Raw genomic sequence first — 24,682 nt, 5'->3', positions numbered from 1 at the left:
TACATAAAGATTTAGGCAGTTGTTAGTTATCAAATAAAGGGTTTTACAGCAAAGACGTCAAGAAAAAAAAAATATATATATATGCACATTGGTGTGTGTTTATATATTTTTGGTGCTGTTTGTTTTTCACAAGAATGAATTTAAAAGCAAACCTCAAGAAAACAAAAATTTCTTCAAGTACTTGACTGTTACCTGGTCATGTGTGTTTTGTATTTCCTGTTTTATGCTGCAGTTTGATCAAAGAGACAAAACTGGAGACTGAAGAGCCAATCAATTCCATTCACTCCATCTTTCAATGCTAATTGTACTCCATAACTGTTTACAGTTTTCTATAAATTCAGGCTCAATTGTACAAAGCTTAGAGGAAGCTGTTCTTTGGTTTTACAGTTATGGGCAAGCTCCTATCTCTGACCATACAATCAAACAAACACCCACTCTCTGTTCAGGATCTGTTAACTACCCTCCTCCTTCACCAAGTGCACTGATAGGCCCCTTATCACCCGATCATGCTATGGCCAAAATAATGAACAGTTGAGGTTTTTTTTCCACAGTCTTTGCATGATGTTAGAGGAGGCAAACCAATATGGAGAAAGCACAGAAAGCTGTGCCCTGTGCATGGCGTTAGCCTCTCTGGTAGGGATCACACCCTCTCAGTAGAGAAAAGGATGTCAAAATGTCTTAGCATCATTAAAGTTCTGTGGGCAGTGTGACATAAACCTCCCAGATGAGGAATGAATGTGGGTTTTCTAGGCAGCAATGGAGCAGTACTCTAGATGTGTCAGTTTTTTACTTCTGCTCAAGTACCATCCCTGTTCTGTCCTTTTAAACATCTGCACTCTTGAAAATGTTCAGATAGAACATGTAGCCTGGTTTCTGTCTTAGAGAAGCTTTGGAAGGATAAATGCAAGACCCATAATATTACAATGTCCCCCCTTATCTGTAGTTTGAATCAGTCTCTGTTGAAACAGCTACATTCCAAGAATTAACCCATGGGCAAAAATGATAGAAGAAAAATCACCTCATATATCTCTAAAAATAATCAATTGTGAATAATTCCATGCCAACTTTTAGGCTGTAAATGAACCAGATGTCATAAGATAAACTATATCATAGATCCTTAAATGTATACCTCCTAGAAGCTCATGTTTTCATGCATAAAATGTGTTTCTTAGTATGTTCTAAAAATTATATATGTAGTTCTAAAACTAACAAAATACTACAAAACAACTAGAATGTTTAGAAGCAGAGGATTATTTAATTAATTTATGCTGTATAGAAGTAATTAGTAAATATGTATGGTGTTCAGAATCTTGAGGTCAATATTTATAAAATAAAGAACTGCTTATTATTTACTAAAAAATATCTATCAGAACCATGGTGTAAATTTGTGTTGTTGTGTATAGCTGTAATTCTAAGACAGAGAAGAGTGAGGCCAGAGGACTGTGAGTGTAAGATCAGCCTGTGCTACATAGTAAGATAGAATAAGTATCTCAAAAAACAACAAATGAAGGGAAAACAAAACACCAGAACAAAATAAAACTGGGCCTGACTCTGTAGTTCAGTGAACTGAATTTGCTGACCATGCTCACTGTTTTAGATTCAATTTTCCAGCACTATGAATATATCAGCAGTAAAACCACTCTATGGAATGACATCAATATTAACAGTAAACATTATCTATGATTAAAAAGCTAGAAAGGTGTAGAGGAAGACTTTACAAGTGGAAATGTGAGTCCTTTAAAGGCATTCTTAATACATACTTTAAGCTGCTATTAGCATAATTCAAAATCAAGATGTAACTTAAAAATATAATAAGAAGACAAAATTAACAACAGCCTATTTTAAAACTAGGAGCAGAGCAGTTTCAGTTGCTCTTTATCCTAGTGATTTTGGTAAGGACACTGGTTTTGCTCTCTCTGCAGGAGTGCTCATCTTTGCAGTCTTCAAATATCAATTATGGACATTTTTTTGCAGCATGTGGCACAATAGTTTGCATTTCTTGTTTTCTCTCAAAGTTAGGTTTCACTAAGCAATTTCCTCTTTTCACTTTGGTAAGAGGAGGGGCATAAAATCATGAGTTTGAGTATTACTCTGAGGTAATTTAGTTCTGCCTTTCCTCTTAGAGCTTCTTAGTGGATATAGGCCAGAAAAGGCCAACTTTTCCATCAGTTGGGGGATCAATTCCCTCCAAGAGAATCACCTCTGAGCAGAGACACAGGTAACAATAGCTGCTTTTATTTACTTTTTAAATCAAATGTTCAAATATACTCTGGAGAATTCCAGATGGTGTGACATGAGAGTGGGATTGATGTGGAAGCCCTGTTGGCTGTGTTAGATCTGGTTAATCCTAACCAGATGTGAAAACTGTCAATCTGCACTGGTGATTTTCTTTCAGAGTATGCTGGGACTTGTATTGAGTACTAAGAAATTAAGGTAGAGTGAGCTAAGCACTTCATTACTCTTCAACTGGTTTAAATGTTTATATATTATCCATCTGAAAGATGTCATAATTGGAGCCTGGTAAGATGGGTCAGTGTGTAAAGGTATTTGCAACACAAGCCTGATCAAATACCTGAGTTTGATCCCTGGAACCCACATGAAGGTGGAATGATAGTGTAGCTGTCCATGGCTATGGACTAATTGGATTCACCTGAAAGGGAGGCTGGAAATGAAAAAGACAAGAAGGGACAAGAGAAACATGAATCCAAGACAAAGTTTTCTGATCAAGCCTCAAAGTTTAATACTCAGCACTTTGTATATGTAGGGGAAGCCCACTGAACCCATCCATTGTTTCAGTTGGATTATGTTGCAAGGCAAGCTCAGTGGGCAGTCTATTCTTCTAAGTTCACATAGGAAGCTGAATATGCAACCAGAGTGGATGATTTCACCTGGGTCCTATTGTGGCAAGGTCTAGTGTGGTAAAACAAGGTCTTTGCAGCCTGCTCAAGGCTGTGGGGAGGGCACATAAGACAACTTTGTAAAGTTGTCTTCTGGACACATGCGCCTGGGCTCAGCCAGCTCTATTTTTAGAGCAATCATAATAAATAACAGTTATGAAAAAGAGTTCTGTAATGGAAGAATTCATTGTTTTAAGAAGGCAAAAGGGTGAATCACTTCAGAAAACTTTCTAAATAAAAAACTAGATAAAATTGCTATCAATGTGCAGCTTGTTGTCTTTATTATCAACTAGCTCTCATCTCAGTTATTAATGTAAGGGTCAGGTCATTTACAAATACTTACTGTTTACTAATACATTGATATCTATTATCAGATTGTGTCCTTCATGGGCATTAGCACCTGAATACTGCATAGTGACTAAATTTATTTCCTTATAGCCTCCTGTTGCAAAATCATGTAAGAGAATATTATATGTGGCATGATTGTATATATGGAATGATCTGTGATTAAAACTTCATATTGTATACTCTGTGCCTCTATCTGTTGCTCCTACATGCCAACAGGCAATGTCCCCTTTCTACTTTCCTGGTTGCTGCAATTAGAAAAGGTTATAAACCATTTCGGAAGATTTTGAGGCAGGAGACTCAGATGAGAGAGAATGTCTTTCTGGGTTTGTTTTATCGCACTCAGTAGGATCTTTTCTGGTTGAATCTACTGACCAGGTCCAAACACAGAGAAGAATGTGTGGACTGTGGCTGAGTGGAGATGTTGGACATCTCAACTGATTGGGGCTTATACCCTAGGGATATTTATTTGTCTTGGATCACCTGTAGTATTAACCTTTAAATATTCTTGGAAGGTAGTGTCTGGGAAACTCTGAGAATAATGTATAAATAAAATGACTGAAAGAATATTTAATATTTATGTGTTATCAAAATATGTAAATAATTTTAAAGCAACATTTTTATTTATTCTTAGAAGCTTTGACTGGTTGTTATTTGAATAGATTGTTTAAAAGTTTTTCATTGATATTCAATGGTACCAGTTTTACCTAACATTTTTATGTGCTGAATATTTAGAACAAACAAGCTGTGTCAATATTATGACATGAGTATATTTTAAGTTTTTGCATATTTTCTAAAAGTAATTGCTGTGACCATTAAATAAATAAACAACTTTAACACAAATATGCAAGGGGTTCTTACCTGTAATGGCAATTGGGGTCAGTTCATGTTAGGGTATATGGATGATTAAGTAAGTTAGTCAGACCCCACTCTTTCCAAACCTTCTGTATCATCAGATCCAGGTATCTACTTAAAGGTGGACATTTTAATTTTTTCCTTAGGAATCACTCAAAGACACAATTTAACAGAGAACATACTCCACATACTCCCAAGATGAGTGAGCAGGAGGTCATATTTTCAACTGTGAAATTTCATAAGAATTCAAGGTCACAGAACCAAATGAGGCCTGAGGAGACTCAAGGGCCCAGAGAAACTGGCGACCAAGGTAACAGTGTTGAGTGTCTATAATCACATTGTTTAATGCATTTTAAACTTATAACAATTTAAAAATATCCTACTGGCTTTTATTAAAATTTATCGTTTTCCATTTGATCAGGGCTTGGTTATGCACAAGTGTGAAAGGGAAGAAAAGTGTATTTGTTGGCAAGTATTGTATATAAAATTGTACAAAACTAACTTTAAAAAATAAAGCAATTAAGTTTTAAAATTTAAAAACATAAAGAAAATATGTAACCCTACTCCAACTTTTTAGTTGTTATCTGGTAACAGAAGAAACCAGATGGGCAGATTATAACAATGGGAATCTGTAAAAAAAAATAAATAAAAATAAAATTCTTGAAAATCAAGAAGAAATGAGAAACCATTAAGAGGTTTATCATCACCATCATCATCATCATCATCATCATCAATATTACTTAGTCTAGTAAAGTAGAATTCTAAAAAATTTAAAACTAACTAGCTAACAAAATAGAGCCTGACAATACATGAAATATTCTAGAGACCCGAATCCTATGGAAATGAAGCTTATTCGGTAAACGCAATACTTTCACTCTCAAAGAAAGTGCTTTGTTTGTTATAAATATCCCTAAAATCTAATTAAGCAAGACAACAAAAATTGTCCATTAGAAGAGGAAGTCTCTTCATGAGAAAAAGTTACAGGGGAAGGAAGAAGTGTTAAAAGGTTAGGGGGTATGGGAATGAGTAAACCCCAGTGTGAGTTCCAGAAAATGTCAAAGAATAATTTTGTTTATTAATGAAATAGAGGAAATCTCACTTTTTATTCTTTTTTTTTTTTAGCTACTTTGTGTACACTGTCTCATCTATGCTCCAAGCTGAGATTTCATTCATTTTTGATTTTCTGGTAATCAGAGGCTTAATTTTCAGATTCCTAATGATACACAAAAATGTTTACTATTATATAGAGCAAAATCAAAATTACAGGGAAGAAGACATAGTTGAACTATAGGCCATTTCAAGGATGAGGATGTATATAAATCAGTTCCAGAGCAGGTTTGGTTCCCTACCAGTTCTCACAAACATCCATCTCTCTATTGTAAAATGTACTTTAGTTACTGTAGAACTGGATGAGGGCACATGCTCGTCAAGCAGATCCTTCTAGGCTGAGTCAGGAGAACTGACAATACAAGGCCAATGCTGAAATAAGTTCAAAATTTTGTGAAATTTTCTGAAACTTCTCACAAGTAGAACTACTATATTGAGTGCACCTTCAGTATAAATCTATAATTTTGGCATCACATTATAAGTCTGTTTGCATCATCAACTTTTGCAAAATTTTCCCTTGTTTCCATGCTTCATAAACTATAATTTATATTGGGATGTGTTCTTTTCATGATGATGATTTTCTTGCTTTGTTCTCTTGATTTAAGTGTGTTCAGTCCCCTGGAAGCTCATTGTGATAGTTCTTGGAATCCTCTGTTCCCTTCGACTGGTAATTTTTGCAGTGCTGGTGACAAACAGTGAGTAATTGAGATACATTCTCTTTGACCTTCTGGCTAAAGAATAGCTTTAGCCATGAAGTATGCAGTTACACACTCTGTCCATAGCCCTGCCTACATTCAGGGGATGAGACAGAATCTCTGGACTTTAAGGTTTTCTCCTGACACACTGTAGTCTCTCATTCCCTTACATACCAAATCTGTCAGTGATAGGGCTGTTGGGAACGGCCCTTTTTCATCGCATGCTTGGTCATATTCCTTCTATGGACTTGGTGATAGTCTGTCTTTAAAGCTAAGGTGATTTGTGGATTTTATGTAACCATTTTGTGATAAACAGCTGTGCAAAAGTCGATGACCTTTTCCTTGTTTTTCAATGTATAAAGAGGTCATGGTCAAATAAAAAAAAACTTCATATGTAAATAAACATTAAAGGTTAAACTTTATTGTATTCCTTCATATTTAAAAGGAAATCACTTCCAGGCTGTGTTTTAACATAGTTATATGTGCGTATCTTTAGCTTTCAATATGTTCCAATAAGAATTGTGTCATTTCTTAACATTTATTAGCTCATATTTTCATTCTGTGATAATTATTTTCTGAGTATTTTATTTAGGTATTTATTTTTAAATTTGTTCTATAGAAAGTGAAGTGATTGGAAGTTACTTCCACTATAATTTTATTCAGCTCTATTATTTATTTTATACTCAACACAGCCATAGAAAAATATTGATGTATCTATTTTTATAGTGACTTAATTGAAGTGCAAATTTACAAATGTTAGTGTTCCAAAGAAAGAAATGATATGTGTTAGCTGTAAACATGAAGTTTTTTTTTTTGTTAATCTTAAATTTCTTTATTTATTTCTTATGAGAATGTTTGATTTTATAATGTTACTAATTTTAGTTTTTCAGTATAGTGAAGAAAAACATCAACTGCAGGAAACTCTAAACAACCTTCACCATAACTACAGCTCCATGAAAAATGAAAGCTATTTAAAGGAGGAGATTCTGAGAAATAATTCTATAGAATGTAATTCCTACAAAAATCTTCTGGATACCCTCAAAAGACAACAGAACAGATGCCACAGGAAAATCAAGATTGATTTAGATTGCTTACAGTACAAAGGTATGGAGATCTTGAAAAAAGAATTGAATTATTTTCTATTGTTTTTTTCCCCCAGAAGCTTTGAAGTCAAATATCAGCTTATGATGCTGTTAATGTGTGAGTAAATGGTCTGGGATCTCTTTAACTTGTCTAGGGCCTGGAACCCTGGAAATCCCTGTCTGGACTAGGAGAATCTTGTAGTTGACAGAACTCAGTGGCCTTTCTGGCTCCTACTGGTCTCAGAAGATGGAATCACAATTCAGCACCCCCAATAATTCAGGTTCTTGTGGTTTACTGCAAAATCTGAATCTCTAACTTTGTTGCTGACAAAACATGGGAGCTTTTAGTAAGTGTGCACCTACCAAATATTTACTCTAAAATGGACTTAGTATATTTATGTGGATGCAGTCAGGAAAATTATTTTCTGTGTGTGTGTGTTGGGGGGCGTGTTTTCAATCTGACTTGTTTTGAGAGAGTTGGCCTGTTTGTAACAAAGGAAGCCTCCCTGGAGCAGACATGGGAGCCTCACCATGCTGTGCACACACTGTAGCTCTGTCAGTGGAACAATGAATGAGGCTGGAAATATGTAAATATCAAGTGTCACCAGAAACCTTTCTTACCCTTCATAATGACTGATCATCTTTAACTGACATAGTTTATCAATCATCATTAAAATTTTTCTTCAGGATTTAGAGTTTACAAAAAGCTGTTGTGTATAATCTCACTGTGTTGTGTTAGTAGTGGGTAAGGACCTTTATTATGCAAGGACTAACATCATTAAAACTGCTACATTATAAAATATGTGACAGGAAAAGTAAAAGCTTTAAGACATATTGTTGAAGTATTTCAGACTCATGAAAAAGATATTGGTTATTATTTTAAAATAACTTCATGATCTATAAATGGTACCATAATGACTTAATCCCCATGATTAGGAGGCTGAGGAAGGAAGATTATAACCTTCAAGATAATTTGTACAGCACACTAAATTCAGGGCCAGCCTGAGCTACACAATAATAGCTCTCTACAGGATAGCAAATGTTTGGGATAAAGTTTGTTAATAGAGCATATTCATCCCCAGCACCTCACTAAGCAAAATAATAGTATTGAAGTGTTTGTGTTACACTAACTATACACATCTTAATGTCTTGACACTTTTAAGCATGTGGTAAGCCATTGGGGGCATCACCAAAATCAGCAGACAATTCATACCAAAGTTTCCCCTGTACCTCTCTTATTTCTCTTAAGATAAGAGCATTTATCACAGACCATGGCACAATGCTAAGTGCACAGTAGTGTGTGGACCACTGTGGGCACAATACATTACTTCAGATCTAGAATTCTGTTATCAGTTTAGCTGCTTTTGAGTAGCAAGTACTCATTGCCTCTTCTCCAGCCTCTGGTATCTCACAAGCCTCTGCTTCACAGAACTGGGCTATTTTAGAAACCTGTTCTGCATGGAATCATAAAGTGTGATGTTGCTGTAATATTCAACCCCAACAAGCCCATGCAAGGGAAATGCAACTCAGTTATATATTTAAAATACACACATAATTAGGCAGATATGCCTCTACACCACTTTCTTCCCCAGCTATAAAATCCCTAGTACTTGCAGTTTCTCCAGGCTATGTACTTCTGTTCCATTTTTCTTCCAACTCTTTCCCTCTGTCCTCCACTGTCCGCTGTCTCCTCCAACTCTTCCTCCTCCCCTCTTCTTCCTGTCTTGTCTGGAAACCCTGCCTCCTCAATTTACCCAGAGATTAGCTATTTATCTTTATTAGCCAATCAGATAATTAAGGGAAATTCCTCTACAGTGTGGTCCTAGGCCTGGCATGGTTCACTTTGAACACTATCTTCAAGATCTTCAAGTACATAACATAGGTCAGGACCTTGCTGTTGAGTTTCTGTGTGAGATATGTCATTCTGTTTCCCAGAGTGACATGGAACTCACTGTATACCCAAGGCTGGTATAGAAGTCTCACATAGCCTAGGCTAGCCTCAAACTGGTAGTGACCCTCCTGCCTCTCTCTATGGAGTGCTCTGGTTACAGGCATAAGTCATCAAGCGCAGCTGATTCGTTTCCCTTTAAAGGCTAAATAATATTCTTTTGTGTATATGTGCTCCATTTTTCTACTGATTCATCCATAACTGACACACAAAATATTTCTATATCTCTACTGTTATTAACAATGGTGCATAGTTCATGGGTGTGCAAGAGTCTTTGGGAATTATAGAATTTCTGAGACCAGTGAGATTTTACTTTTCATTTTAACACAGGCTTAATAAATATGTTGTTCTCATAACAGAAGACCAGAAAATACAGACTTTAATCATTCACCTTCTCTGTTGCAGGCAAACACGTAGAAGGACACTTATTCTGCTGTGGCATAAAATGCTATTATTTCATCATGGACAATAAAATGTGGAATGGATGTAAGCAGACTTGCCAGGGTTGCAGCTTATCTCTTCTGAAGATAGATGATGAAGACGAACTGGTACCACCAACTCATACATATCCATTTATTCTCTTAGACTCTGTTTCTAGTCCTTGGATAATGAGATACTATATCCAGGTTTTTTAAAGAGATGCATTTACATTTATTTGTATATGGTTTTGCTGTAATGTGAACCAAATTGTACAGTAAGATTCTCAGGTGACTCCTTCCTGCTCCTCACTCTTTGGTGCCAAGACCCTTTGGTATAGCATACCTGTGACTGACAGTTATTTCTATAGAGTGAAAACTAAATCTCCAAAGTCTGTTGTATAGGGTTTGCTCTTTGCATCCAAGAATTGAGGCTGCCTGAGATGAAGAATTGGATGACAACAGGGACAATAGTTGAACTCTGTGCCTGTCTGCAAAATGGAAATGATATAAGAATCATGCAAACTAATGTTTTTGCCAGCTTGCCCCATGGTGATTTTGTAAACTGTCTATAAATTTTACTGCATAGTATTTTTATGTTTTGTAAAAAATGATACCCATCTTTAGAAATGAGTATTTAAATGAAAAATATTTTTTTAAGATTCTGCCATTTTCTTGTTAAATTATTACTAATGAAATCTCTTAATATACAAAGACTATTTTTTTCCTAGGGAAATGATAGCAAAACAATATTGAAACCTTGTTCATTTATAACATGGTACAATATTTATACATCAACTTAATACATATTTAAACAATAATGTAAAAGAGTATTAATGTCAAATAATAGTGTAATTGTTCAATTTGATACAGTAAACATCAGTTAAAATTTAAAATTATTGTTGCTATTATTATTATTATTATTATTATTATTATTATTATTATTATTATTATTATATTAGTAATTCTCTTTACATTCCAGTCAATATCCCCTCCAGGTCAATCCCTCCCATAATTCTTCCCCCATTCCCTCTCTCCATCCCCACTGAGGAGGTGGTGACTCCCCTGGGTATCTCTTCACCATGACACATCAGGTTTCCTTGAGGCTAGGTACATTCTCACGCACTGTGGTCAGACAAGGAAGCCCAATGAGAATAATGTATCCCACATATAGGCAGTAGCTTTTGGGATAGACCCTGCTCCCTTCATGTAGAACACACATGAAGACCAAGCCACACATGTGCTACATATGAGAGGAAAGGCCTAGTTTCAGCCTGTTTAAGGTTATTGGTTACTGTTTCAGTTTCTGAAAGCCCCAAGCTTCCAGGTTAGTTAATTCTGTTGGTTTTCCTGAGGTGTTCTTATCTTCTCAGGGGCCACAATTCTTTCTTCTATTCATCTATAAGAGTCCCCAAGCTCCATCCAGTGTTTGGCTGTGGGTGTTTGCACCTGTCTGAGTTAGCAGGTGGGTAGAACCTCTCAGACAAAGGAGAGCCATGCTAGATTCCTGTCTGTGAACATAACAGAGCACCATTAATAGTGTCAGGCATTGATGCTTGACCATGGGCTGAGCCTCACGTTTTGTCGGTTTTTGGCTGACTGTTCCTCCAGTCTCTGCTTTGTCCACAATCCCTGAGTCAATTTCACATAGACAGGCTAAGTTTGGAGTTGAACATTTTGTGGGAGTGTCAGTGGTTCTATAGCTCCACCAGGACTTCTGCCAGGCCACAGGAGAAAGTCTCCCTAGGCTTCATAGGACACAATGATCTGAGTCACAGTGAAGGATACACCCATTGATTCTTTGGGGCCTCCCCTAACACAGGTCTCTGTCTCTTGCTGGAGATACCCCCTACCTCCCAGTCAGTTGCACATTTCCATTCATTCTCATGGCCATCTTTCCATTCCATGTGCCCCTCCCCATACACGGTCCCCAGAATCCCCACTCCCCTCATGATCCCCTCTCCTACCAAGCCCCCTTCCTCTATTTGCCTGCCAATACAACTTCACTCCCTCTTCTTTCAAGTGAGACTCAAACATTCTTGCTTTTACTCTTCTTCCTGTCCAACCTCCTTCAGTCTGTGGAGTGTAGCATGGGCATCCTGTATTTTATGACTAATATCAACTAATAAATGAATAGATACCATGTATGTCCTTTTGAAACTGGCTTGCCTTAATCGGGATGATATTCTTAAGATCCATTCATCTGATTGCAAAATTCATGTCTTTGTTTTTTTATAGCTGAATAGTATTACATTGTATAGACATACTACACTTACTTTATCCATTCTTCAGTTGAGGGACATCTATCTAGGCTGTTTCCAGTTTATTGCTACTATGAATAAAACTACTATTAACATAGCTGTGCAGGTGTCTTTGTGGGATGGTGTAGCATCCTGTGCATATATATCCAGGATTGGGATAGCTGTGTCCTGAGGTAGAACTATTCCCAATTTTCTGAGAAACCACCAAATTGATTTCCAAAGTAATTGCACAAGCTGTACTCCCACTAGCAATGAAGGTGTGTTCCCCTTGCTTGATATCCTCACCACCATGTGCTATCACTTGAACTTTGATCTTAGTCATTCTGCCTGGTAGAAGATGAGATCACAGAGCTGTTTTGATTTATATTTTCCTAATGAGTAAGGACTTTGAACATTTTGCTAAATGCTTCTAGCCCATTTGAGATTCTTTTTTTTTTTTTTGAGAATTCTGTTTACCTCAGCCTTGAAAGATACAATAGAAGAAATTTATACATCAGTCAAATAAAATGTTAAATCTAAAAATTCCTGAAACAAAACATCCAGAATGTTTAGGATACCATGAAAAGACCTAACCTAAGAATAATATGAAGAGAAAAAAGTGGAGTCCCAGCTCAAAGCCCAGAAAATATTTTCAAAAAAATCAAAGAGAAAACTTTTCCAACCTAAAGACAGAGGTGCCTATAGGCATAAATGATGCTTATAAAACACAAATTAGAATGAACCAGAAAAGAATGTCCTGCTACATAATGATCAAAATACAAAATATATAGAACAAAGAAAGAGTATTAAAAGCAGCAAGGGGAAAAGAACAGGTAACACACAATGGCAGACCTATCAGAATTATACCCATCTTATCAACAGTGACTCTAAAAGTTAAAAGGGCTTGGACAGATATATTGCAACCTCTAAAATACCACAAATGCCATCTTAAAATATAATACTCAGCAAAATTTTTCACCACCAAAGATGAAGAAGAGAAGATATTTCAAGACAGATCCAAATTCAAACAATATCTATCAGTAAATCCAGCCCTATAGAAAATACTAGAAGGAAAATTCTAACTCAAGGAGGATAACTTCATCCAAGAAAACACAGGAAAAAAAGTAATTCCATACCAGTCAAAACAAGGGGACACACACACACACACAGAGATGCACACACACTCAACATAATTAAATTTAAACCCAACCATATTTTAAAATATAGTCAGTTACTTAATGAGACATCGTACCACTTAAATGTCACATGTAAGGCACCCTAAATATTTCCAAATATCTCTCTATCTTCTCCTCAGTTACATCACTTCTGGATCTGAAGTAGGGAAGTTTCTGTCTGGAGCAGGGCGCTTAATACAGAGCATGCCACAAAGTACTTTTCATCTTATGGTTTTTCTTAGAAGACAGGGTATTACTTCCCATATGCTTCTGTAGGATTCCAGAATGCACATTTGAATAATTTCATAGATCATCAGAAATTGTTTAGTGGTCCATATTTTTATGGGCCTTTATCAGGAAGATTGTGTCTTCAAGGACAGACTTGGTTCTGTAGTAAGACTTGGTCTAAGAAACACAGTCACCAATCATGTCATGAACACATTATCTTAATGCACCTGAAATTTTTATTTTTAATAACTTATTGAAATGATGTCATTTTTTGATATAAATGTGTTACTAGTAGAAAGTCACTTTAGAAAATGAACACAATGGTACTGAGCAGTGGGAGGATAGGAGAGCAGAGAATGACACAGGAATGCTGGGAACTTTCTTGCATGTTCTGTCATCTAGCAGACAGAAATTTCACCATAAGGTGCGTTGTTTCCCTTACAGAAGATCCTTCAGCTCCAGGATATTCCAGGCAGTTACTGGATTGGATTGAAATATGATAATAGAAAAAATACATGGGCATGGATTGACAGTGGCCCATCTAAACTGTGAGTTTCTGAACCCACCAGACTCGAACACTGGTGTGGGAATTGGGAGGATTGTGTACAAAGGTTTTTCTCTTGTTTTACCTAACTTTCCTCATTTTCTGTGGAGCTCATGGGTAAGATCAAGTGGATAAGGCAGTGTCTGAGCAAGTGTTACAGAGGGAAGATGTATGGTCCAGGAGCTCACAGAAAGTAGCTTAATATTGCATACACCTCAGGATTGTGTGTTCTAAGATACACAGGGTGCTAACAAGTCAGCAACTTGAGATGATGTGAAGTGACTGAATGATCATGACAGGAACATTGAGACTGAGACTCTCAGATGTTCATTTGACATTTTTTGCTGTCATTGGCATATCTAATTGTTGGTTACTTATAAATATAAGATCATATTTACACACACACACACACACACACACACACACACACACACACACACACACACATATATATATATATATATATATATATATATACATATGTATGCCTACCTTCCATTTCAATGTGTTATTGTGTAAACTACAAGTCTTATGTTTATTTATAATTTGGTAGAAAACTGTTCACTGATTATCTTTATTAATAAAATTTATTTTTCTTGAGTATCTCACATACATAAAATAAAACATGATTACCTCAAGCCCACACCACACCAAAATCTTCATCTGCATCAGTTCTAGCATGTGCCCAGCTAACTATGTCTTCATAATTAATTATATATAGGTGCATGTTTGTAGGTCATCCACTGGAGTTTGGAAACACACCAGTGGCCACACTCTCAGAAAGACATGAATTCCCCTTTTCCAGTAGTAGTCAACTAACAATAGTAATTTCTTATGATTTAAAGAGCCATTCCCCATCTTTACAGAAATCATCTTGTCTAGAAGAAGGCTGTATTTCCCAGAGCTCTTTTCCTTCTCTGTGTCTTACATTCTTCCTATGTCATCTTCCCTGCTGTTCCTTGAGTCTTGCTGGTAGTATGGAAGGAAAGAAGCTGATGTAGATGTCTGCTTTAGGACTCAGTACATATTCTCTTGTCTTAAGCACTTTGACCAATTCTGTCTCTCTGCACCGAATTCTGGCCATTGTAAAAGAATTTTCTCTGATGGATGTTGAAGGCAACCCATGTCTAGGCCATAAATATAAATGTTAAGAATGCAACTTATCCCTTGACCACTTAGCAGAGTGGTTTTAGGAGTTTTAGGTTTTAGAGTTCAGGGCCTGTGACCACCCTCAATCTTTTGATTTGGATTTCAACACCAAACATGGTTTCCTTGTGCTAAAGGTCACAGTTCCAAAAAGAAAGCATTGATTTATTCTATAATATATCTTCCCCATCCGGTGTGCATTGTAGCATGCCAGGTCCAATGCGCCATCCCTGCAACCTGCCAAAGAACCTTGTAATTATTTAAAAGCCAGGTCAAGGGAAGATATTTTGACATTGGTTTGAGATTGACTTCTCTTGTGTTGATGTCAAAGTGTGAAGTATCTTCAGCAACAGGCCCTTATCATGTAGTTATGGTGAGCAAGGGCAGTAGCAATAGCCTGCGCTGTGTGGGAGACCTCTGTTATCTCACTGACCAGTAAGTAATTCCTCTGGAAATTTCCTTTGCCTTGCACTTTGTTTTTTTGTTTTTGTTTTTTTTTTTAAAAAAAAAAAGAAACACATATCTTCTGTAATTGTAACTCTTTTTTAAAGTTACATTTTATTTTTAGTTACTTTTTTATAGAATATATTTTGATCAAGTTTCCTCCCCACTGTATACTTCTTTTTCCTCTATACCTTGCTAACTACTCAACTTCGTGTTATTTCTCTCCCAAAATCAACAATAGCAATAACAAAAAAAAAAAGGAAAATAAAATCAGTCAAACAAACAAAATAATACAAACCCAAGAAGACAAAAATTGCCCCCAAACAAACAAGCAAACATGCAAACAAAAAACTAGTGGGTTTTCATAAGGCCTTTTATACAAGCTTAGATTTGGTTAGTCTACCCTTTATTATATAATGATGACTGTGGTAAAGCCTGCTCCTGTGTCTGTGAAAAGAGAGTAGATAAATTTCCTGATTTAGTATGATGAGTGAAGGAAAAATAAAAGTAGAACACTTTGCCATTTTGTTGATGTCCTGTGATAATTTGTGACTCCTTAGTGACCACTGGTCAAAATGTTTTAACCACAGGTCTCAGTCCATTGTATAAATATAGTGATGAGCTGAAAAGGAAAGAAATACTCTTCTGAAATTTGTCTTAACGCAGCCAAAGATATCTTTGTCTGTAGAACAGATGCCTTTGCTCCAAACCCTAAGGAATTCTTCTCTGTTTCTCAAATGACACAGAAGCAAATACGTAATCCCAACAAACAGCACACATTTTGTTGTCACTAGAATCAACCATTTCAATATGTCATGGCTCTGATAGAACAAGAACTAGGATGTCATTGTGGGTTTCTATTTGTTAGTTGGTTGGTTAGTGTTTGTTACTTTTTGCACATAAGAGAATTTATACTTTTAGAGTGCATTTACTACCTATATAATATATGTTTAGTTGATAAATAGTTGCTTGAGTAGTTCAAGAAGCCCATTCAAACTTTCATAATCTATATATGTCCTCATCCACTCTCTATATCTCTTGGATCCATTTGATGAAAGCTGCAATTTCACAGGTATAGTAATATTCACTGCAGCCAGATGCTTAAGATAGCTCAAGACTTATAACCTTACAGGTACATGAGCTGGGGGAAACCCAGGCTTCACAGTATGTTTGAAGTTACTGTGTGCTACAGAGTGAGACTCTGTTTCTTATGAAGCCTAGTAATAAGAATGATAATGATAATAATACTAAGCTGTCCAGAAGTAGTTTTCTAGGGTAAAGCATTTCTTTTATAGCATCATAATTAACTTTTAAAAATTCAGTATGGATCTACTAATATGTTTTAATCCATAATCCATATTCATAATTATCATATATTATTCATATATTATCATATATAATTCATAATTATTATATATTCATTGTATCATGTCTGTTGATACTTCTTCATATTCAGGATCATGCAGTATATTCACTTGTAATGTCCTTTGTTTCTGAAACAGTTTGGCTCATTGTTTGACAATTAAATTTAAAAATTCAAGTCTTGATGTTGGAGTCTGCATGTAATAAAATTCACTGAGTGTAAGTTTTAAAATATATGAGTTTTGTAAATATGTACATCTTTTCAAGCACCATTCTCCAAACTAGTTTGATGCCAACTTTACAAAAGCATTGTCTTCTGAGAGAAGGGAATCTCAATTGAGAAAGTGCCTCAATAAGATGTGGTTGTAAGCAAGCCTGTAGAGCATTTTCTTAAGTAGTAACTGATGTGGGAGAGCACAGACTATTGTGGGTATCACCCCTGGGATGGTGGTATCGGGTATGCTAAGAAAGTAGGCCAATCAAATTTTGAGGAGCAAGTCAATAAGCTGCATCAGATGTGCCTTTAGGCTCATACCCAGTTTGGTTCTTGCCCTGAATTTCTCCTATCATGGACAATGATGAGGAAGTTTAAGCAAAACAAATTCTTTCCTTCCCCATGTTGCTTTGGTCATGGTGTTTTAGCACAGCAGTAGAAACCATCAAACTAAAACAAACAGTTTTGTTACCTTCCAAAGTTCTTTCCTACTTCTGGCCCCACCCATGGCCCCAGGCAAGGAGACATCTGCTGTCTCTTAGTATAAACAAGTGTGATCTAGTGCAGAGTACCATATACTATGCACAGATTTGTGATTGACTCTGTATTTCTCTGCATCTTGTTGTCACTTTGATGTTTTAGCTAATTCAAGCTGTTTTCTTAGATTGCAGTTTCATTCATTTCCTTACAAAGCACTCTTGTACTGCACAAAATATTCCACAATATTTCTCCATTCACTTGTGAACATATGTGTTTCTAAATTTGACAATTATGAATTTTTGACAGTTGCAAAAGCTGTCATGTCAACTCAAGTGCAAATTCTTAGTGAACATATATTTTATTTATTAGTTATCTTTTTGTAAACCTTTGGTGTATGCTGGGTTGTTCCTTTTGCCCATGTTCAATATATGCACATGATTTTCTGACTGTACCATGAGCATATCTCATTGCTGAATAATGTACATATTCATTCCTAATAAAAGTTACCTGTTATGTCTATGCTTTGTAAGTCTCTTAGTTTAGTTTCATTTTATCTTGCATGGTTTGGGGTTGCTGTTGTTGTTTTACATTCCTAAATTTGGTAAATTTGAATATTCTTTTTCTCCTCAGTTAAAAATCTTCATTCAAAGTCATTGACATATTTTGCTATAGACTGATCCTTTTGAAGTTTCACTCCCATGAAGTTAGGGTGAATTTCATTCACTTTCTCTCAGACTTTGACAGACTTTCATTAACCAAGACTAGCCTTAAACTCCCTATATGTTGAAAGTTAGCCTTGAACTGTGATCCTTCCATTTTAATCCCTAGAAAACAGGACTAGGAGTCCCACTAGGTCTGACTAGATTTATTACTGAGGATCTCCATTTTGAGTGCATTCTTTAGTCAGCCACCTCTATTAGGGAAAAAATAGCTACAGTGCTTCACTGACAATCTGAGGTTCACTCCAACTCCTGCTAACATCTCAGCCTGAAGTATAATCTAATTTCTGTTAGTTTATACAAGAGAACCTTAACTATTAATTTTTAAATAATTACTTTTTTTACTTAGTGCATTGCTATATAGCCCTGGCTGTGCCAGAAAGCAATCCTTCTGTTTTGGTGGTAATCTGCTCTGTGTGATATTTTATTTTTTTTTATTTAGCTTTATTTCTCAAAATAAAGGTAGTTGTGGCCTCTAATAGAACATCTGCAAAAATCAGAGTTGTGTCACATTCAGTAGATTAACATGAAGTCTCAGTTTCATTATGAGGTGGGCAGGAAGAAAGGGAAACTGTAAAACATTAGTTACAAGCCCTCATGTGTGATTGTATTTCAAATCTGCTTCTTCTCTTTAAAACATCAACATGTAAAACTTTGTTCTGTGTGCCACACACATCTGATTTACTATTACCCTAACATTTTTATTGACAAACTATCAATGTGATAGCAGGTTTAGCTAAATTATTTCTAGAAACATTGAAAATACATTTTACATGCAGACCAAAAAAAATGTGAGTATGAAATAAGATGGAGACATTTTATTTGATCTAGGGACCATATCTTTTCAATTATCTCAGAGAATAGAAACCATTTTGGTGTTGAATTTATGATCAATGGTTCTATATTCTGTATAATATGGCCAATGGAATTTTTTTAATCCTAACTTATTTCAGTGGATGTTCAAGGTTAAATAGTTACCCATTATTGTTTTTGTTCTTCAGTGCCTTGAACATAATGAAATACAATAAAAAGGATGGAGAATGTATGTTCTTATCTAAAACAAGACTAGAAAATACTAAATGTGAATCGTCCTACCCCTGTATTTGTGAGAAGAGACTGGCTAAGTTTCCTGATTGACTTGCCTACAGAGTTAAAAGTAAGTTGCCGTTTTGTCCTATTAACAGTATCCTTTGCCTTACAAAAGCTTTGCAATTTTATCAAGTCCCATTTGTCACTTGTAGATCTTAGATTATGAGCCATTGGTATTTCCTGTTCAGGAAATTTTCCCCTGTGCCAATGTGTTCAAGGTTCTTTCCCACTTTCTCTTCTATTATATTCAGCATAACTGGTATTAGGTAGAGGTCCGTGATCCACTTGGACATGAGCTTTCTGAAAGGATATAAGCATGGATCAATTTGTATTCTTCTACATGCTGACCACCAGTTGAACTGGCATCATTTGTTGAAAATGCCGTCTGTTTTGCACTGGATGGTTTTGGATTCTTTGTCAAAGATCAAGTGACCATAGGTGTGTGGGTTCATTTTGGGGTCTTCAATTCTATTCCACTGAACAACTTGCTTGTCTCTGTACCAATACCATGCAGTTTTTATCATTATTGCTCTGTAGTACAGCTTGAGGTAAGAAATAGTGACTTTTCTCAGAAGTTCTTTTATTGTTGAGAATGGTTTTTGCTATCCTTGTTTTTTAGTTATTCCATGTGATGTTGAGAATTGCTCTTTCTATCTCTGTGAAGAATTGAGTTGGGATTTTGATGGGGATTACATTAAATTAGTAGATAACTTTTGGTAAGATGGCCATTTTTTACTATAACAGAAACCCACAGATTGGGAAAAGATCTTTACCAACCCTAAATCTAATTGAGGACTAATATCCAAAATATACAAAAAATTCAAGACTCCAGAAAACCAAATAACACTATTAAATATGGAGTACAAAGATAAATAAAGAATTCTCAACTGAGGAATATTGAATGGTTAGGAAGCACTTAAAGAAATGTTCAACATCCTTAGCTTTCAGGAAAATGCAAATCAAAATGACCCTGAGATTCTAACGCACACCGGACAGAATGACAAAGTTCAAAAACTCAGGTGACAACAGATGCTGGCTAGGATGTGGAGAAAGAGGAACACTCCTCCATTGCTGCTGGGATTGTAAATTGTACAAACACTCTGGAAATCAGTTAGGCAGTTTCTCAAAAAATTGGAAATAGTTTTTTCTACCTGAGGACCCAGCTATATCACTCCTGGGCATACACCCAAAAGGTGCTCCAACATATAACAAGGACACATGCTCCACTATGTTCACAGCAACTTTATTTATAATAGCCAGAATCTGGAAACAACCCAGATGTTCCTCAACAAAGGAATGGATACAGAAAATGTAGTACATTTACACAATAGAGAACTAATCAGCTATGAAAAACAATAACCTCAGGAAATTTTCAGGCAAATGGATGGAACCAGAAAATATCATCCTGAGTGAGGTAACCAAGACAAAAAAGAACACACATGGTATGTACTCCCTGATGAGTGGATATTAGTCAAAAAAAAAAAAAAACTCAGAATACACACAATATAACTCACAGTCCATATGAAACCCAAGAAGAAGGTAGGCTAAAGTGTGGATGCTTCATTCCTACTCAGAAGGGGAAAGAAAATAATCCCAGGAAATAGAGGGAAGGAAGTATCTGGGAGTGAGAGAAGAGGAGGAGAGAAAAGGGCTCAGATTGGAGAAGAGATGGGGGGAGAAGTGCAGAGGGTCAGGAATTTGAACAGAGATGTGTAGCAATGGGGGCCAGGGAACTAGGGGTAGTCACTAGAAAGTCCCAGATGCAGGGGACCCAAGAGGTTCCCAGAACCCAACATGGATGACATTAGCTGAAATACCCAACAAATAGGAGATAGAACCAGTAGAGACCATATCCAGTGGATAGGCATGGCCCCCAGTTGAAGGAAAATTCCACACACCCATCTCAAAAATATTAATCCAGATTTTGCTCCTGTCAAAAGGAAATGCAGGGCCAAAGAGTACCACAGAAACTGAAGGAAAGGCCATCTAGAGATTGCCTCACTTAGGAATCTATTCCATATGCAGACACCAAACTCAGACACTATTGCTGATGCTAGGAAGCACTTGCTGACAGGAGCATGGTATAGCTGTCCCCTGAGAGGCTCTGCCATAACCTGACCAATACAGATGTGGATACATGGAGGCAACCATCAGACTGAGTGCAGGGATCTCAATGGAGGAGTTGGGGGAAGGATTGACAGAGGTGAAGAGGTTTGCAACCTTATAGGAAGAACAACTATCAACCAGCCAGACCCCCAAAGCTCCCAAGGACTAAACCACCGACCAAGACTATACATGGATGGATGAATGGCTCCAGCTGCATATAAAGCAGAGGATGGCCTTATCTGGCATCAATGGGAGGGAAGTCCCTTGGTCCTTTGGAGGCTCAATGTCCCAGTGTAGGGGAATACTAGGTTGCTGAGATGGGAGTGGGTAGGTAGGGTGGCACCCTCATAGTGGCAGGGGTAAAGGAGGGGACAAAGGGTTTGTGGATGTGAAACTATGAAGGGGGATAACATTTGACATATAAATTAATAAAAAAGCAAAAATTTAAAAAAATAATATTTGCCAAAAGAGTTAAAGGTAAAAATGAAATATGCTGATCCTCATTTGTTTCCTGTAATAATTTTGATTGCTTACAAACAAGTGTTCTGTTCACAGGACTTAATCCACTGTGCAAACAAAGAGATGAGCTGTAAAAGGTTGGATATGTTCTCTGGAATCTGATGTGACAGAGCAGAGGCTTCTTCCTTCCTGGTGGAGACAAGACACATCTCCCATGGTGCTTGGTCACACATTGTCCCAAAGCCTCCAGGACATGGATTTTTCAGCTTTGTTAAACTCTTATAGAACTAAATAAAGAACCACAATAAACAACCTGAGTGTTTCATTATGACTAGAATAAATCCTGTTAATTGAAAGCACAATTAAGATTAGAATATAGTTGTAGGTTTTGATTTCTCATTTGTTAGTTGAGTAGGTTTTGCTTGTTTTCCTTTTTGTTTCATGTAGAAGTTTTTCTTGTTATTACACATATTTCTTTTGATCATAAAATATAATTTTAAGTTTGGTGAACAGTTGCAGACATATTTCAAGATACTGATGATTATCTTTTATCCAAGACATCAGCTGTCCTACTGACCTATTTTAATCCATCTATGATGAGTTGAGATCTTACAGAAATGGTGGTAATAACTGATGTTGGAGAGATGTAGTGGCTTACACTTGTAACCTTGGCAATTAGGAGGCTAAGCCGCAATTGCTGAAAAATGAATACAGTGAGAACTGATGTCATAGAACCAAACAAACTAAACAAAATCAAGACATGCATATTCCTCAATAATTTCCAGGGAAAACACTTTATATTATACAACTGTACCCAAATGATCAAACTCAAGACAGTTAGTATTGATACAGTACCTTGTTCTAATCTAGGATCCATGTACCTATCCAGTAACTGGATAATGCCACTCTAGATATTTTCTCCATGTTCAGGTTCCCATGTGTTCAGTGATGGTATCATTTTAGTGTCCTTTTGTCCTGAATGTTTTTTTTTTATGCTTTCTGGACATTTGTTTTTGATATGCTTGCTGGTCATTTGTTTTTCATTGTGATTTTGTTTGTTTGTTTTTTGTTTGTTCTGATACAGCGTTTCTTTGTGTAGCCCTAGCTATCCTGGTACTCTCTGTAGAACACACTGACCTGGAATTCAGAGATTAATTTGCCTATGCTTCCTTGGTTCTAAGATTGAAGGCATGCTTATGGTTTTGTATGGTTTTGGATTTTTACCTTAATAGTTTGTAAATAACTTTCTGGAGTGAGCTTGTATATATAAAATATATACCTATTTTATGTAATGATAAATATGGGCACACACACACACACACACACACACACACACACACACACACACACACACAGAGTGCTTTACTCTTGTGATACAGACAAGGCTGCCTGCAAACTTGTAGCGATTTGCCTTTGCCTCCCAAATGCTGAGATTAAAAACATGTGGAACCATACCAACCTAAGAAACATGGGCTTTAATAAATAAGTACACTTCTCATCCTCCATCAAATCCAAAAAGAGCATTTTAAGCTTCTCTTAAAGTCCTTTCTTGAACTGACTGTGTTCTCTTACAATGTAAATTAATTCTATTTTCATTACAGCTTTGTATCTCCATTCTTTTTGCTCAGCATTTTTAACATTAACATACAACTTCTTTCTTATAATAATATTTCACTAATTCTTTGATAATTTCATACAATGCATTTGAATCATATTCATTTCCTAGCATTTATCTATACTGACTTCACTCCTAGCTTCATACTTACTCAACTCTCTCTTTGTTCTTTTTTTTTTCTTAAAATTCATCCACTCAAGTCCTGTTGTCCAGCTACTTTTATGCGTGGGACATGTCCTAGAGTTGGTTCACTGAAAATATTAATAAGATTTACAAACCTTTGGCCAAATTATCCAAGTAAACTGAGATCCCAGTTATTAAAATCAGAGATGAAAAGAGAGAAATTACAATAGGCACTGAGAAAACTCAGGGTATCATAAATATATATGATGTAAAACTTTATTTCACCCAGTAGACCACAGGCTGCCTGTAAGCTTGGAGCACAGGAGAATCACTTCCAAGTGCTCTTTTGAAGCAAAAAAATGTTTAGAGTTGAATATCCTCTAATGAAATTTTCCTGTAATAAATATGAAATGACTTTTCCTACTTCTTCTCAGAAGTTTCTATTTGAAGTTTATTTTGTCAGATTCATTCTTCAGAAAGGTATTAGTCTGAAGTTTATTTTGACAGCTATGGCTGTTTGTTTCTTAGCTCAGATTGCTTGGATATCTTTTCTATCTTTTCCTCCTAAGTTCTTTTAAGGATTACTTTTCTAATGTTTGTTAAAGTTCAATGACCAAGACAACTTATTGAAGCAAGTGTTTATTTTATGCTTAGGGTGCCAGAGGGTTCCAATCCATGATAGTAGAATAAATGACAGCTCACATCTCAAATCACAAACAGGAAGCAGAGCAAGCTAATTACAAATGTAGTGAAGACTTTTAAAACCTCAAAGCCTGCTTCCTGTGACACGCTTCCTCCAGCAAGACCACAACTCCTAATCTTCCTTAAACAGCCACCAACTGAGGACCAGGAAGTATTCAAATGCCTGAAACTTATGGTGTACATTTGAATTAAACCACCACTGTATTATCCTTTGTATTGAGCTGAGATTTTGGAATCTTATGAAATTTCTTGAGGACTTATTAAAGAAAAGTAGGGAAAGGAGATATATTCCATCAGACTATCACAGAAAACAGAAACAAACAAACAAAAAACAAAACAAAATCAGTGAAGGCTTAGGTTTAAAATTGAGCACAAAAGATATGCATAAATAAGAAATACTGTTCACAGTATAGTTCCAATTATCACCCCAGTCTTTGCTTCAGTTTCTTCTGCAGGATTGTCTTACAATATTTTAGAACTTGTTTCAATAGCACAACAACCAAATAGAAAGGGAGTATCTCATACCAGAATATCTTCACTCGTATCAGGATGGATATGTTGCATTACCAAACCACTTTATTGGAATTGAATAATATGAATTATACATACTAAGAAGATGAAAGGGAGAAGATATAAAGCTACCCTTCCTTCTTTTAAAAATTATATTGTTTTGTTGAGTGTTTTGTCCTAG

At 36.1% G+C, this 24,682-nt stretch overlaps 1 protein-coding gene across 2 annotated transcripts; it reads left to right on the top strand.

Moving 5' to 3' along the window:
- Positions 1-2,099: 2,099 nt before the first annotated feature.
- On the top strand, positions 2,100-21,854 carry LOC117715126 (killer cell lectin-like receptor 4). Of its 2 annotated transcripts, none has more exons than XM_076940661.1 (8): positions 2,100-2,218; positions 4,244-4,407; positions 5,810-5,899; positions 6,782-7,003; positions 9,335-9,477; positions 13,436-13,536; positions 18,899-19,053; positions 21,648-21,854. In XM_076940661.1, the coding sequence occupies exons 2-7, from the start codon at positions 4,296-4,298 to the stop codon at positions 19,032-19,034; spliced, it is 804 nt and encodes a 267-aa protein (XP_076796776.1). In that variant the 5' UTR covers positions 2,100-2,218; positions 4,244-4,295; the 3' UTR covers positions 19,035-19,053; positions 21,648-21,854. The 2 variants fall into 2 exon arrangements, with proteins under 2 accessions (XP_076796776.1, XP_034367680.1); XM_034511789.2 differs by having other exon boundaries at positions 13,433-13,536.
- The last annotated feature ends 2,828 nt before the right edge of the window (positions 21,855-24,682 follow it).

Source organism: Arvicanthis niloticus, chromosome 9 (assembly GCF_011762505.2).
Source record: "Arvicanthis niloticus isolate mArvNil1 chromosome 9, mArvNil1.pat.X, whole genome shotgun sequence".
Classification (NCBI taxonomy): Eukaryota; Metazoa; Chordata; class Mammalia; order Rodentia; family Muridae; genus Arvicanthis; species Arvicanthis niloticus.
The sequence above is the reverse complement of the archived record's forward strand: the minus strand, read 5'-3'. Positions and strand labels throughout refer to the sequence as shown.